The 15,688-nt window shown below is 37.1% G+C and overlaps 3 protein-coding genes across 4 annotated transcripts in view; all 3 read left to right on the top strand.

Moving 5' to 3' along the window:
* The first annotated feature begins 534 nt into the window (after nt 1–534).
* paox (polyamine oxidase) lies at nt 535–4,400 on the top strand. Its single transcript, XM_026223822.1, has 7 exons — nt 535–929; nt 1,839–2,331; nt 2,444–2,637; nt 2,963–3,218; nt 3,302–3,414; nt 3,794–3,948; nt 4,108–4,400. Exons 1-7 carry the CDS (start codon nt 743–745, stop codon nt 4,252–4,254), a joined length of 1,545 nt encoding a protein of 514 aa, XP_026079607.1. The 5' UTR covers nt 535–742; the 3' UTR covers nt 4,255–4,400.
* Nucleotides 4,401–4,541: 141 nt separating this feature from the next.
* On the top strand, nt 4,542–10,081 carry LOC113056899 (uncharacterized). 2 transcript variants are annotated; one of them, XM_026223820.1, is made up of 4 exons: nt 4,542–4,861; nt 5,116–5,715; nt 7,355–8,299; nt 8,517–10,081. In XM_026223820.1, exons 2-4 carry the CDS (start codon nt 5,214–5,216, stop codon nt 9,302–9,304), a joined length of 2,235 nt encoding a protein of 744 aa, XP_026079605.1. In that variant the 5' UTR covers nt 4,542–4,861; nt 5,116–5,213; the 3' UTR covers nt 9,305–10,081. The 2 variants fall into 2 exon arrangements, with proteins under 2 accessions (XP_026079605.1, XP_026079604.1); XM_026223819.1 differs by having other exon boundaries at nt 4,542–4,887.
* Nucleotides 10,082–10,553: 472 nt separating this feature from the next.
* The window catches only part of zcchc24 (zinc finger, CCHC domain containing 24), a 33,373-nt gene continuing 28,238 nt past the window's right edge, over nt 10,554–15,688 (top strand). Inside the window, exons 1-2 of the mRNA XM_026223818.1 lie at nt 10,554–11,062; nt 13,587–13,787. Of these exons, the coding sequence (XP_026079603.1) occupies nt 10,826–11,062; nt 13,587–13,787 (438 nt within the window). The 5' untranslated portion in view covers nt 10,554–10,825. The remainder of the gene's footprint in view (nt 11,063–13,586; nt 13,788–15,688) is intronic.

The raw sequence follows: 15,688 nt of genomic DNA, 5'->3' as shown, positions 1-15,688 counted from the left end.
AAATTATTTTGGAGGTTGGGTTTACAAATGATCTTTATAAATAATGTTCATTATAAATTCAATGTCGTTGTTTTCATAGTGTTATAATTGACATTTAAAAAGTGCTTATATATATATATATATATATATATATATATATATATATATATATATATATATATATAAATGTAAATATATACAAAGCGACTTACAGTGCAATCGAGCTAACATTTTTTACCTAATATAATACCATAGCATAATATGAAAAGTTCAGCCAAATATGTATACTATGACAAGGAGTTTAAAAAACATCTATATTATTCCAAAGAGAAAGCTACGCGCAAACAGCTGAGCATAACCTGTGGACATTTACCATGGTAAAATTAATAAATTAATACGTTAAATGAATAGATATGTATATAAGACAAATGACTGACATTACTTAATAGGACATAAAATATGACGACAACATTAAAAATAATCAAATATATTTTTATTAATGAAGTATGAAGTGTTTATTATAAGGATAAACGGAAATTACTTCCGGGATATAGGACGTCGTTTGTCATGTGCAGTGAAAGCGAACTTGTTTACCACATAGAGGAACCATGCAGAGAGTCATGTTTGCATAGAATAATTGAGATTATTGTCTAGGCGACGTTACTTCTCGGAGATCGTTACAGTTCTGGGAGGAGCGTTTGCTGAAGTCCCCAGCAGAGAGAAACCTCTAACGTTAGTTCGGTCCTCCGTGTTTTTTTAGTCTATGGTCGTGCACGAACTGCTTCAATCAATGGCGCTACGTTCAGCTCGTGATTCTCAGATATTTATAATCGGATGCGGCATCTCGGGAATTGGTGCAGCTCAGAAGTTACTTAAACACGGTTTTCATAATGTACACATCATAGAAGCAACTGCGAGAAGCGGGGGGAGAATACGAACGGGCAGACTGGGTATGTGCAGGCTTATTGAATCCGTTTGAAATCTATGATGGGGACATTAAGCTTTTAGAATTTGTTTACTTTTATTTTTGTCATCTTATAGGATGATGGCCGTCTCTTATCATTTAATATGTAAGGACTACATGGAAATTGGTTAGCAGATTTCATTTACTTAATTATACAGATATTTATCCTTAAGCAGTACTGTAAAATTGTGTCTTTTGCAACTATGTAGCTTGATTCGTGGGCGGAGCTTAACTGCACTTCCGACTGTACAAGTTGTCAAAATGGGTCCATTATCAGTGGTTCTCAACCAGAGGCCTCAGCAAACTTATTTAATTAATAGTTATTGAAATTCCTGCAATGACAAAATTAGGTGTAGGAAAATAGACAGCTTTGTCATAATTGCAGTACAAATACCAGTGGAAATGACCTTATATTGGAGTTAAAAACTAGTAGTATATATTTTACAAAGGTTATGAGTTAAGTTCAAATTTTCCATGTGAACCCAATAAAACCACACTGTAATACAGTCAGGCAAGGGTCAACTATATGATGAAAGTACATTTTAACAGAGAGGTTGATTCATGTTCTGAGGACAAAGGTATTCTTTGGATATGTCAAGTCTGAGCAAGTTACACATTTATACAATAATTTATTAACTACAGTATTTCTTGGCCACAAATAATGGTTTGATATAATTTCTTACCTTCAGCGTTTTTGCTGTTTGTTATATATATATATATATATATATATATATAATTTTTTGTATTAATTTTGTATTTTACTTGTTTTACTGTTTAAATTTAGGTAGGTTGCCTAATTTCTGATCACTGTTCGGTATTTTAAATGTTTTGTTGCCAAGACTAGAATGTACTTATAGAAGTGCATATCACATCATTTTTTTCCCATTTGTTCAAGGTGATAACATTATAGAGATCGGTGCCAACTGGATCCATGGCCCATCGAAGGAAAACCCAGTGTTTCGTTTGGCATGTGACTACCAGCTCCTTGACAAAGAGTCAATGTCTGAAGAAAACCAGGCCATTGACGTTGGTGGTCATCCGTTGTTTGTTCCCAACTGGTTTACCAGTTCAGGACGGAAACTGGGGCTTGAGACGATGGGGCCAGTGGTGGAGTTTTTCATGAAACTTCTGGAAAGGAGTCAGCAGTTCCACGACAGTGGTGGAGAACCTCTGCCGAGCGTTGGGGAGTTTGTCAAGGCTGAGGCTGAACGACTGGCCCCGGAGGAGTGGAAGGAGGGCCAGGCTAACACTGCAGTAAAATTGGCCATGATAAACACACTGCTCAAGCTGGAGTGCTGCGTCAGTGGAACCCACACGATGGATGATGTAGCCCTGGGAGCCTTCGGCATGTATAAAACTCTCCCAGGATTGGACTGCACTTTCCCAGGGTAAGTCTCAGAGCCTTACGTGTACATTTTGAAATGTCTAAATTGCCCAATTTTAAAATGCTAAATCTTGTTTGCAAACTAAATATGTTCATGCATTCTTTTTTCCTCTTAGAGGTTACGAAGGTTTAATTGATCACATGATAAAGGAACTTCCCAAGGACATAGTCTTGTACAACAAGCCAGTGAAATGCATTCACTGGAACTACACCAAGAGTGGACCATCAGGAACATCATTTCCTGTTACGATTGAATGTGTGAATGGAGAGACATTTGCAGCAGACCATGTAATTGTCACAGTCCCACTGGGTACGTATAGATTCAGCATGAACAGTTAGCATTTAACACTTATTTGTAATCCACGTTATTGGTCTGGTAATTGCAACTAGCATAATCTGTTCACTTTAAATGCATGCACTTTTAAATTCATAAAAAGTACAGCTTTTTTTGTCTGATTTACAAAGACGATGGATTTAGGAAATTCTCATTTTCATAATATTGCTTATAACATTATTTTAGAATAATATATTTTTATATAAATAAAAAAACAATATTTTCTTAATGTTGCTTCATAACTTTATTGCCACAATATCTGCAAGACCTCTAACTCATCTGATGTGCTGTTTCATTACAGGGTACCTTAAGAAGCACCAGAGCACTTTCCTGAGCCCTCCTCTTCCACTGCATAAAATGCACTCCATCCAGAGAATGGGCTTTGGGACCAACAACAAGATCTTTCTTGAGTTCGAGCAGCCTTTCTGGGATGAAGACTGTGAATTGATCTACTTCGTCTGGGAGGACGAGACACATCTTGCTGATGTTGTTCCTGATGTAAAGATGTCCTGGATTAGAAAGTTAGTTTCGTTCACTGTGCTGAAGCCCACAGAGAGGTAAACATAGTCTTTAATTTTGCTTTAACTACTGCAATTCATGCCATAATAAATATGACATTTTTTTTGTTGTTGTTGTGCAGGTATGGGCATGTGCTGTGTGGATGGATCGCAGGACGGGAGTCTGAGTACATGGAAACTCTGTCTGAACATGAAGTGCTGCACAGTGTCACACAGCTCCTGCGCAGATTCACTGGTAACATTTTTACTCCGTAAAAGAGGCTCTATAAAGCTTAATAGAACATTATTTGATGGGGTCCAAAAGTCTAGGACCACCATAAAAAGAGATCTAAATATAATATATGTATTAAATAAATAAATACATTTGAAAAAATTTGTGATATTATCCACATCAAAAAAGAATAATAAAAATAAATAAAAACGAATGGTGTATAAAGGTAATTTCTGCTTGAATGCCGCTGTCATTAAAACAAAAGTTTAGGTTGATGTTATAATTTTAAAATAATACTAATAAATAAAATGCAAAAAAAAAATGTATATATACTATGGAACAATCAAATTTAGTATATTAAATATTACCATTCATTTATGAAATCTTTCATATCAATTTTCAGGAAATCCAACTATTACACCAAGGAAACTTTTAAGATCTCAGTGGTTCCATGAACCCTATTCCTGTGGATCGTACACCTATGTGGCCAAAGGTTGCTCAGGATATGACATAGATAACCTTGCTGAACCCTTGCCGCTGAAAGGATCAAATTCTAAGGTGCAACTACTCTCATTTTGTCAATGTTTGTTCAAGCAAATAGGTTTCATTGTTTTTTTGATGAGCAGAATGCTATATGTAGGCATTTTCTCTCTACTCTTGACACTTCTTTACATTGTTAATTGATAGTATAACATGAATGACTGTTTGTTTTTGCAGTCTTTGCAGGTGTTGTTTGCAGGAGAAGCCACACACAGGTCTTTCTTCTCTACAGTTCATGGAGCGCTGCTAAGCGGCTGGAGAGAAGCAGAGCGTCTTGCATCTCACTACACTCCTGCCTCTGGGTCATTCTCATCTAAACTATGAAAACTGTCCTCCTGTTCTGAAGAATAAGATGGATTGACTGACATTTGCATAAGATCTGAAGAAGTTTGTGCCTTTTAAGGGGAATAGAAGGAAAATCTGAATGTAATGGCGAGTGTGGGCTACTTACGATTGTTCTGCATGACAAATGTTTAAAATGCCACCCAGTTTAATGTAATCACATTTAGCAAATGTTGATTTGTGGGTATCTTACAATCTCTAATTATTTTACAATATGCCTGTACTTTGCAAAAATGTTGATTGTTTTTGTTGTGACCTGAAAATATTTTTATATTAAACATACCTTATACTTTGTAAAGTTTTCAGTTTTTTATAAACTTACAAAATGGAATGATTTTAAAAAAAATTAGATAAGAAAGGAAACCGTTCTTAAATTGTATGCCTACTTTAAATGTGTCCAAATGAGACTCTAAATTTGCAGGTAAAACAATAAATATTCTCTGAGCAAAGAATTTACCCAGAATGAATATTCTCAACCCCGCCCAGTAGGTGGCAGTATACACATATGCACTTCTCAACTCGTAACTTAAGCCACCGAGGAAGACGATTCACCAACGCAAACATGGCTCATCTTTTAGTCAACAAAAAAGTAAATTTTCTGAATGCAAATAACTAGTGAGTGATATATCAGATGTCCGCTAAGGCAACATCTCGTTTTAATTTTTGCCTAAACAAAAATGCCATTTTTTTTCAAGTCAATGCTGTATTTATTTACCACGAATGTATTTATGGTTGCTTTAGTTAAGCAAGCTATGAAATTGCATTGTGATGATAATTAAGAAGAGAATAATGCAACAGATACATCGTTGAAGAGAGCATTAATATCTCCCTGTTTTGTTATAGTACTGGTTCGGCCTTCGGAAGAATTCACGTCCAGTCTCGAGAAGAACTAACGTTAACTGAATTAGAGCTGGCCGTCGGAAGTCAAAGCCTTGGTTCAAATGGATCAAAATTTGCCATCTGCAAAAGCAGTTTCCCAGCACTTTATGAATGGATGGTTGAAAAGTGAAGATGACATTTCACCGACCTTGCAACCAGACTTCATTAAGACAGAAATACAAGTTAAAGTGGAACCTGATCAAGATGACTCTTCAGTACTTGATGTGAACGAGCTGAGAACGTTTTCTCGTTCTCAGAGAAATGTTAAAGAGGAGATTTTGGACCTTGGTCTGCAGATCTTACCAACTGGCCTAATGCCTCCAGTTGAGATGGAAGAAGAGCTTGAAATCGCAGCGAACGCACACACTTCTCCAGATAAACCTCTGAACAGAAGAACTCACCCATCAAGCAAAAGAAAAAAATGTACAGACAAGAAAAGAACATCAAGAAAAAGAAAACCAACAGAACAAATTATACCAACTAAAACGAATTCTGATCTGTCAAGTGAAAGAATGAAATCTTTCATAATGCCGGGAAATGTCACACAACATCCAGAGAAAGCAGGTAAAGGCAGAACATCCAACAAACAGCATAAAGAAGAGCGATTTAGTTGTGAAACCTGTGGGAAAGTATTCCAGCGGGCAGATCTTCTCACGGATCATGTGAAAATTCACAGAAGACAGAAACCATACGGTTGTGATCAGTGTGAAATGAAGTTTGCCAAACCCTCTTATTTGAAAATACACTTGCGTAGACATGCCGGTGACAGGCCTTTTCCATGTAACCAGTGTGAGAAGAGGTTTTTTGACATCTATGACTTAAGGGTGCACCAGAGAGATCACACTGGAGAGAGACCTTATATGTGCCCTGAGTGTGGGAAGAGTTTTAAACGCATTTACACACTTAACAAACATAAACGGACCCACTCAAAGGAGAGACCTTTCCAGTGCTCTGTGTGTGGTAAAGCATACAGATATGGGTACAGTTACAGATTGCATCAGAAAAACCATCTCGATTAGGGTCCATGATGTGTACCGGCATTTTTTGTAACAGTAAAAGGTTTTATATTTTTATTCCTTCCTCAAAGTATGAATATTTCCTCATGTATAGTGGAAAATTTATTTGAGAAGGCATTTTTGACCGAAATCATTTTTTTATCTATGCTTTTTAGGGTGGTTTGAAAGAATCATCTCATTTCCGTAAATTATTTTATTCCACTCTTGAGGAATGTATAGTTTATTCCTGTGGTGAATTTATAATAGACAATACTCTTGCTTATTACACATTTTTAATGTTTTACAAGCGGCTTTCTGTAGCAAGCTTGCATTAAACTGAGAGGATTCCAGACCTAAGTCTCAATTCTCATTCTTACATCTTGCGTTTGAAGAAATGTCTCAGTTCAGGAGAACTGAATTTTGCACAGAGAAGGTATCACACATTGGTATAGAATAAAGTGTGTATGATAAAGTAACAACACTGTGAGAACAAACTTTTATTGAGTGAAATAATGATAGAATGGTAATGGTTTGGAAATAAAGGTAATTTCGCTATAATGACCCATGTTCTCTACATGTCTATCTGTACTATTTTTCAAAAGGTTGGGGTTGGATCTTTTTTTAGTTATTACATTAATTATCTTATGGTAACCCTGGCTACATTTGTTTAATAAAATTGTAGTAAAGCTTAATTTTCAGCAGCCATTACTCCAATCTAAAATGACATGTAATATGATTCTTTAGAAGTCATTCTAATATGTTGATTTGCTGCGCTGCTTAGAAAAGATTTTGGTACAACGTGAGTAACTGTTATTCTTTCACCATTTCTCCACCAGAGGGAGACCAAATGCTGCACAAAACTTGCTTGCCCTGAGTTTTGCTGAGCAAGCAAATGCCCAGAATGCAGCCAGTTTGATAGAACTGTTCATATCAAATTGATGGACAGCACAAATAATTGAATTTTTTTATATGAAAAATTATTCTTTTTCAAATGAATCATTTTAGTATAAAGTCTTCAGTAGTGTGTTGGATAACATGGGTTTATACAGAATAAGAGGAAAGAGAATGTTCTGTGTGTGTGCTATGGTGGAAGTTCATGTAAGTGAATTACTAAAAGTGTAATTCACATGAGTAATCACATTTGTACTTTTCTTAAATTAACTGATGTCACTACAACTGCTTGTGCTTGTGTGTTTGTATTTTTACAGTTTTGTCTATGACGTGCCTTAAAAATCCTGCAGCGGAGGTTACAGATAAACTAAGAGAAGAATATGAATCCATTGCTGCCCCTGATTTGGAATCAGAGGTGTCTGATAGTTGTGGCCCAGATTTGACAGAAGGTCAGAAAACTGTCCTCACAGACTTTGAGTTCTCATCTGAGGAATCTAGTGATGAGGAGAGTGAAGATCACTTGAGTCGATGGAGCAAAGGAGACTCTTATTGGAGCAAATACCCTCCTCAAAACGAAACCGTGACCTCCTCACAGAGCTGTTCAGGCCCTGCACCAGGGTCTTCAGTAGAGACACCTAAAGATGCCTGGGAACTTTTCATGAGTGAAAACATCATTGATGAGATCCTGCAATGCACCAACTTGGGTGGACTGAGAGCAGCATTAGCAAAAGGCAAAGTGTGGCAAAAGATCACTAAAGAAGAGCTAAAAGCCTTTATTGGTCTGAGCCTTCTCATTGGTGCGGAGAGAAGTTGTGACGTCCCAATCCGGGAACTGTTTATGGATCCATTACAGAACCCACTATACAGAGCCACCATGTCTGTTGGTAGATATCAAGACCTTCACAGATTCCTGCAATTTGATAACAAGAAAACCAGAGTGGCAAGAGAGGCATCAGACCACATGGCAGCCTTCCGAAATGTGTGGGACCTGTTCCTGATCAACTGCAGGAAAAGGTTCATCCCGAGGGATTGTGTCACTGTGGGTGAGCAGCTTGTGCCATTCCAGGGAAGATGCAAGTTTCTGCAACACGTGCCAAGCCGCCCTACCAAGAGTGGCATAAAAATCGTTTGGATGTGCGATGCCGAGGTCCCCTACGCTATTGATGGGGTCATCTACACAGGCAGACGGCCGGGAGAGGACACTGAGGAGAACCTTGCAGAGAACACAGTCCTGAGGTTGTCCAATGGACTTCAGCAAAAAGGTAAACATTTCCTTCAAAGAATCCTAAAAACTAGTAGTTTATTTTCCATTTAAGATACTTTGGGTTAACTAACTTTCTTAAAAGCACAGAGTTTCATAGTTTACTTCTTGTAGGGATCAAACCGGCAGCCTTCTTGATACACGCCCTCAGCCACAAACACTTTACCAGACCATCATTACCCAATGACCTTGCCTTTTGTGTTTGTTTCCCATGATAGGTCTCAACATTACAATGGACAGCTACTTCACCAGTGTCCCTCTGGCAGAGAAGCTTTTCGATAAAAGCTTGACCATGCTTGGGGCCCTTCACCATAAGAATCCACATGTGCCGCCGATTATGAAGCCATCCAAGTTACGAGCACTACATACCTCTGAGTTTGGTTTTTGTGGCAAAGTATTCATGGTGAGCTATGTGCCAAAACTAAAAAAGGCAGTGATTCTGTTGAGTACAATGCACACCAGCGATGCGCTGAATGAAACAAGTGCTAAAAACAAACCAGAGGTCATTCAGTACTACAGCCGCACCAAAGGAGGAGTCAGCAGTGTTAAGCTAATGGCTGAAAATTATACTTGCAAGCGGCAAACAAAGAGATGGCCTATGCTGCTTTGGTATAACATGTTGGATATTGCCATTGTAAACTCCTACTCCATTTTCATTGCTCAGCACCCTAGCTTCACGGGAGGTGGTCATAACACCCAGCGCTTGTTCATAAAAGAGATAGTGAAAGAGCTTGTAATGCCTCAGATACATAGGCGCAGAGAAGAAAGCCCTGGATTATCCATGATCATCCTTGAGGCCATGGACAGATGTGGGATGCCCACAACATTGTCAGCTGTCAGTTCCGAGCTCCAAGAACAGAGCCGTCTGAACAGAATAAGAAAAAGATGTTATTACTGTCCATCTGAAAGAGACAGAAAAGTGAGCAAGTTCTGCAGTGAATGCAGTCGCCCTGTCTGCAAAGATCACAGTCACATGTTGGTGACTTGCTATCGGTGCATGCATTAAGCCCATAGAGAAACAGTTGCTATGTTTCTATTCTGCAGTGATGATGACTGTTCTGCTGACAAGTTTAATTTCTAAAGGATTTCTTGTAGCACTGTCATTTAAAATATTTAGTGTGTATTGTAAATATGGTTTCTTTAATTACTTGAATTTATTTAGTCTTTGATTAGTTATCTTTAATTGTACCATGTAAATATGGCATCCATACTTTAGATATAATGTTGAATTCAGATTTCTTTCAGTTTTATGCATTAAACTTGAACATTTTGACTTATCAAAATTGAGTCGTTTACTAAACATGTATACAATTACATGAATGCTGTGCATCTGATCAAATCCCAGATATATTCTTCGGGGTAATGTTACCTGTTCATAGATCAGTCAGGTGAAGGAAGTGTTAAAAAGTGTTAGTAAATTAACAACACCACAAGGTGGAGCACGAATCAGTTTTAGATTGTAATTCGGAATGCCTCAGGTGAGTTAATAAAGTGTTGGTTTTCTTTGTGAGTTGCTTTGTGATTATTTAAAAACCCATCTGGCCAAGCAAAATGCATCCGTTATGTTCTAGGTGTATTTATTTCTTTTTAGGCCTTTTATTTTATTTTCCGCTTCTGTTAAATTTGATTAATTAAATTGAAAACAAATGTTCATTCAAAAACTAATACCCGATGTTATTGGTCTTTTTCAGGTGTTTTTAATGAACGTTTTCCTGGGATCTGTTTGTGGGTTATCACTTAAGAATCTCACCCCTGTTGTTAAATAAACAAACCCATTTGCTTACATCAGCCTATTGGTTTCCTTAAGGTGTTTAGTTTCACAAATACCACTAACCTCTTCCATGTGAACTGGAGTCAGTTAAGTTTTGTAGGGGGATTTTCTAAAGCGTTTTAGTGGTTTTCTTTACCCTTACATTAAGTATGGTAGTAAAATACTTGATGTATCATTCAACTATACAATATAAATGCTTATAAGATAGACTGTACTTTGCGATAACTGCTCTGTAGGAACTGCATTTTTAAACATGATCTCGTTTAAAATCATTTTAAGCTATATGAAACACGAACTAAACTATTTTTCAAATAGTTGTGTTTTTAAATACGTTCCGTGATAAATATTAATATTCTATTGAAATGAGCTAGTAGCCAATCATCAACCGATTGTCACTACATACAAGCGCGTATGTTAAACAGCGCGTGTGGATTGGCCGTGTGAGACAATGACGTACGCAGACGCTACATGAATATTCAAAGAGTTCCTTGCTGGTACAGTGCAAATAAAGGGAGATAACGGGCCGTGGACACCGGTCTAAAACTTTTTATTCTGACATATCAGAGCAATGACTTTAGTGTAATTATAAACCTGGGACACGGATCCCAGCGAAGGAATAGGGTCTGTGCTGGAAGAAGAGAGAGAAGCGCTGATTTTTTTGGGTGTGGAAAACCGGACGGCGCATTCACAGTCGATTCTAGAAAAGTTTGCCATTTCCAAAAGTAACAGTGGAAGAGTGAAAGTTACAGTTACAACATGAGCTTGTTGTCTGCTATAGACACCAGTACCTCAGTGTACCAGCCTGCACAGCTTCTCAACTGGGTTTACCTGTCTTTACAAGACACGCATCAGACGAGTGCCTTCGATGCCTTCCGACCCGAGCCCAACTCTTCCCATCCGGACCTGAACTACAGCAAAACTCCTGCCACTGACCTGAGCTCCTCTCTCAACTCCAACTATCTCAACAACTTCTTTCAGCTGCAGAGGAATGAGGTAACTCGTTTTCTGTTCTCCTACAGAAGAAGTTTTTGGAGATAAGTTCATGGAAATAACGGTCCCTGCTGACTGGAATAAGATTTATTATGTAAAGCGCAGTTGACTATGCTTGACGAATGTAGCGCGCGTATAGTCTTAGTTACATTTGTACAATACACAAATGCCTTAGGAGACTTACATAATCTTTTAATCTCTGGAAACGTGAAACTATATTTTTTATATATTTTTATTTTAATTTCTATCATGTAATAATAATGAATCGTGTTTATTTATTTAATTGCAATACTATGCAAAGAATGTATAATTTGAATGGTCATTAAAATCGTGCCACCGTGCAGCTTTGCACACTCAGTTTATTGTATTTTGTAACAGCACGTGTACAGCCAAATGAGGCAGTCATCCATGAAAGTTTCTTATTTTGATCATAAGACTGCTTACATCTAATTTGTGACGATTACTTACTGATTTCTACAGGCCTAAAATGTGTGATGTCATAACTGAGTTTTGGATAATCAAAAAGGATGCTCATTATTATTGAGCTCATTATTATCGTCTGCATTATTATTATCACATAAAGATTTTTTTTTTTTTTACTTTTTTTTTATTTGATTGTATCATCAAAAGGAGATTGTTCCAATTTTTGAGAAGAAAATGCATAAATTAATATGTTTGTATTTTAGTGTTTTATAGTTCAAAAGTTATTCCAAGATTCAAGTGAGATTAATGTAGGCCTACTTTTGGGAACCACTGAGCTAGTTAAATATAATAGTTATGACACTTTGTATGGTAAAGGAGCGCACATGGAACTAAAGTCTGTTGAATCTTTTTGTACTCTTCCATTTATTTTTCTAAATGAGAGAATTACTTCCAGAAGCTTGAACATATGAATCCATTTTCTTTTTAATGATGTAATGACAGTGTTGTGGCTGAAACAGAGGTAAAGTGTTGATGTTTAGTGGAAAGTTTGAGGAAGGGCAAAAGTTTTATTCGTAATCAGAGTTAATAAAAACATTATGACAAGTTCTCTCTTTTTCTTCCTCCCCCTCTTTAGTTTTCATCCCCTTTCTTTTTCTCTCTCTTTTCTTTTTCCTCTTATGTGGAGGTTTAAGAATGCTTTTAAAAAATTCTGTATTACACAAAGAGCCTTTTCCCCCTCTGTGAGGCCAGAAATCAATCTACTAAATATTTACAACTATGGAAGAAGGTTGGAACTAGAATTCTAGATTTTTTAAATTATCTTTGTTTGTATAACTTACCAAATTGTCGACACTTTTCTTAGATAGTGTTAACTGGGATTGTGTGTTAGTGGTGAATGACAGTAGTTTGAAGTGACCCCTGACTGGCTGTCCAGCTGTGTGAAGGGGTGAGGAGAGATGTCCTCCACTGGTGTAAATGTGTGTGAGAGCCGTATCCCTCAGGAGACGCATAGCCGAATTCCTTTCTGACAGCTAAAGTTAGTATTGCGGTTGCATAATTACATTGACAATAGATGATAAGTGTATGAATACATTCAGACATAACTACTGATCATCGTCATTTTTGTATTTTCACGATGTTCAAAAATTGGCATTTAAAACATGGCTGTGCGGTTTGTTAGTTTTTTGTTTACACAGAACTCCATAAATTTCCATTGCCTTTTCATATACTTCTTGTTGATCTTCGACTTCACTCCTGGTCATAACTCAGAATAACAGTGTAGCTGGATGCTTAGTTTCTCATGACACAACTTTTATAGGCCTAATATATTTTGAAAATAAACATGTCTAAAGATTTCTAATTTCATGTAACTCACGATCAGACACACTCAGTTCTAAGTTTTGAATCTAGGAGGAATTGGTTTGTGTGCTCCTCATGAATTTCTCTCAAAGGGAATGAATATCATCTGGTTGTGACCGGCCGGGATGGAAAATGAACGTCACATGTACAGCTGTAAAAGAAAGCTTATTTACAGCATTCAGAGTTGATCTAATTGATGAAAACAGACTCGTCTGAGAGATACGTGCAGAAACTGTTTATTGTCCTGGCTTGCTGAGAGCTAGATGACAGTTATCTGGATTTGCCAAGTGTAGAGTTTCAGGACTGTCCAACATGAAACTTCAACAATAACATAACCTTCCAAAGCATAACCAGAGGAAGACATCACTCAAGAAACCTCTTCCCATCCAAACCGTCTGTAGCGTGTATGATTATCTACTGTCTGATTTGCAAATCTTAAGACTCATGTACTTATCACTGGCTTTAGTGGATTATGTCGCCGCAGTTTAAGAACTGATCCTGAATTAGGAATCTCATTTATTCAATAATATGCCTAATAGAGTAAAATTCCACATAATTGAGGACACTGTTTTTGATTACATACTTAATCATATTTTACATTTTGCTTACAGCTTTAGCCTATAGAGTGTATTTAAGAGCAGAATATTATGACATGTTAAAAAGACATTGTATGAATGCTTCAGTTTCGTGTTCACATTGAGATAAGCTAATTTTTGGATTGTGGATGTCCTGTTATGCTTTGCAGGCCCTGAATAATGGTTTATACAAAAGCGTGTCACCGTACGGCTCTCTTAACAACATAGTGGACGGGCTGAACTCTCTAACGGACCACTTCTCCGACCTCTCCCTGTCCTCTGAGCCACGCAAGCCCAGCAAGAGACCTCCACCAAACTACCTGTGCCATCTCTGCTTCAACAAGGGACACTATATCAAAGACTGCCCGCAGGTAAGCAGCAAAACCAACTCTGCGCACCCTGGAGAGATAGAAATAGAGACATGTTGCTTCATTGACCTACTTGTCAAACAGACATCTCTCTGTCTTTTTAGTCATGTGTATCAAGCAAATTCAGAGAGCTACTGTGATGAGCACTGAGAGGTAACACCAGGCCACTGAGCAATCTTTTTTTAAACATGAATATTATCTGATTTTCCTTCTCTGGCGTCTGACAGTGACATTAGTTGATAATAACAAAAACATAAACATCAGGGATATCACACATAAAATGGGTTCAGCAGGAAATGAGCCATTCAGTCGTTTTCAGAAATAGTCTCGTAGCCACATGTGTTTCGCAGGTGATATTAGCCGTTGTTGTTCTTGCAAATGTAACTAAAAGCTTCATAAAGCAGTGGTATTGTGAAGATACATGACAATATGTTTACAAAGCAACACATTTAAACAAATGGTTAAGTTAATGTGGTATGAATAGACTTAGTGAGAAAAGAAATGCTGCAGAAGTCAGAGATGCCGAAGTGAGAATGTTTTGCCCTCGAGATAAACAGGTGACAAGTTTTAAATTTGCTTATTGTTTTACTAGGAAAACTATAGGAAATCATGAGAAACCACTCCCTGACCTTTAATTGTCTTGTTTCGACTATTGCAACAACATTCTCAGCACGATGTTTACCCTCAGGACAAGGAAAAAATAGGTCCAGGCTTCTTTAAAAACTATCTTAGTTTTAGTTTTTAAACACAAATTGGTAGTTTTAATGCAGAGCACTGTTTGTTCCTGAGTTTTTTCCTCGTCTTATCTTTGCTTTCTTCATTCCAATACTGATTTCATGAGGTAAAAATAGTGTTAAACTTGCAAAAGTTCCAGAAACAAAGATAAAATACAAGTGTTTGTGAAGGAGACAGTGTCATCTTTAATTTGAAGCCTTTAGTGTTTTATAGTCTTTTGGACATTGAGACAGGGTGAGGTTCCTGTTCAGGCCCAGACTCGAGTCAGAGCTGCATGGAATGGTAATGCAGACCAGATGTGGGATTAAAGTGGCAAACCTCCCTTTATGAAAGATGATGAGGGTTCCCTGCAGACTGCTAAAAGTCCTATCATGATAAAATATCTCCACCTCTTTGTGCACGGCTCAGGTAATTAACAGACTTTTCCTTTGACGCTGTCAACATGGTGCTCTGAAATAGACTGATGTTTGTTTTTATAAGGGTGTTTGCTGTCCCTGATGGGTGATGGAAAATATTGCTCATGTGTCATTAGGCCTATAACAGATTGGGCTGAAGCTGTACAGTGTTATGATGTAATTGTGGATTAAATAAAAACAACATAGAATTCATTGTCGTATTACATTGACTGTGATAAAATTGTTATTGCCATTAAAGGAACAATCCACTTTTTTGAAAGTAGGATCATTTTCCAACTCCCCCAGAGATAAACAGTTGAGTTTTACCATTTTCAAATCCATTCAGCCGATCTTCAGGTCTGGTGGTAGCACGTTTATCTTAGCTTAGCATAGATCATTGAATCAGATTAGACCGTTAGCATCTCGCACAAAAATGACCAGAGAGTTTCTATATTTTCCTATTTAAAACTTTAATCTTCTGTAGAAAACTGTTTAAATCTAGGGAAGTTTGAAAATTAGCCTATTTTTTTTTTTATTTAAATTAAATTTAAAATTTAAATTAAATTTATGCATTTAGCAGACGCTTTTACCCAAAGCGACTTACAGTGCATTCAGGCTATCAATTTTTACATATCATGTGTTCCCGGGGAATCGAAATGTTTTATTTTTTATTTTTTAAAGTATAGTATTCCTTTAAGATATTAAGCTATTTTCAAAAGCAGGGCATTTCAATCTATTGATTCTAAGGGCCCTAACTATGATAATTTCTATAAA

The sequence above is a fragment of the Carassius auratus genome, chromosome 38 (genome assembly GCF_003368295.1).
Source record: "Carassius auratus strain Wakin chromosome 38, ASM336829v1, whole genome shotgun sequence".
In the NCBI taxonomy this organism is placed as follows: Eukaryota; Metazoa; Chordata; class Actinopteri; order Cypriniformes; family Cyprinidae; genus Carassius; species Carassius auratus.
Note: the sequence above shows the minus strand (reverse complement) of the source record. Positions and strands in the feature narration are given on the sequence as shown.

Coding starts and splice junctions, on each gene's coding strand:
- paox (XM_026223822.1), top strand. CDS start 743: ATGGTCGTGCACGAACTGCTTCAATCAATGGCGCTACGTTCAGCTCGT. Junction 2,638..2,962: donor AATTGTCACAGTCCCACTGG/GTACGTATAGAT, acceptor GTTTCATTACAG/GGTACCTTAAGAAGCACCAG. Junction 3,415..3,793: donor GCTCCTGCGCAGATTCACTG/GTAACATTTTTA, acceptor ATCAATTTTCAG/GAAATCCAACTATTACACCA.
- LOC113056899 (XM_026223820.1), top strand. CDS start 5,214: ATGGATCAAAATTTGCCATCTGCAAAAGCAGTTTCCCAGCACTTTATG. Junction 5,716..7,354: donor ACAACATCCAGAGAAAGCAG/GTAAAGGCAGAA, acceptor GTATTTTTACAG/TTTTGTCTATGACGTGCCTT. Junction 8,300..8,516: donor CAATGGACTTCAGCAAAAAG/GTAAACATTTCC, acceptor TTCCCATGATAG/GTCTCAACATTACAATGGAC.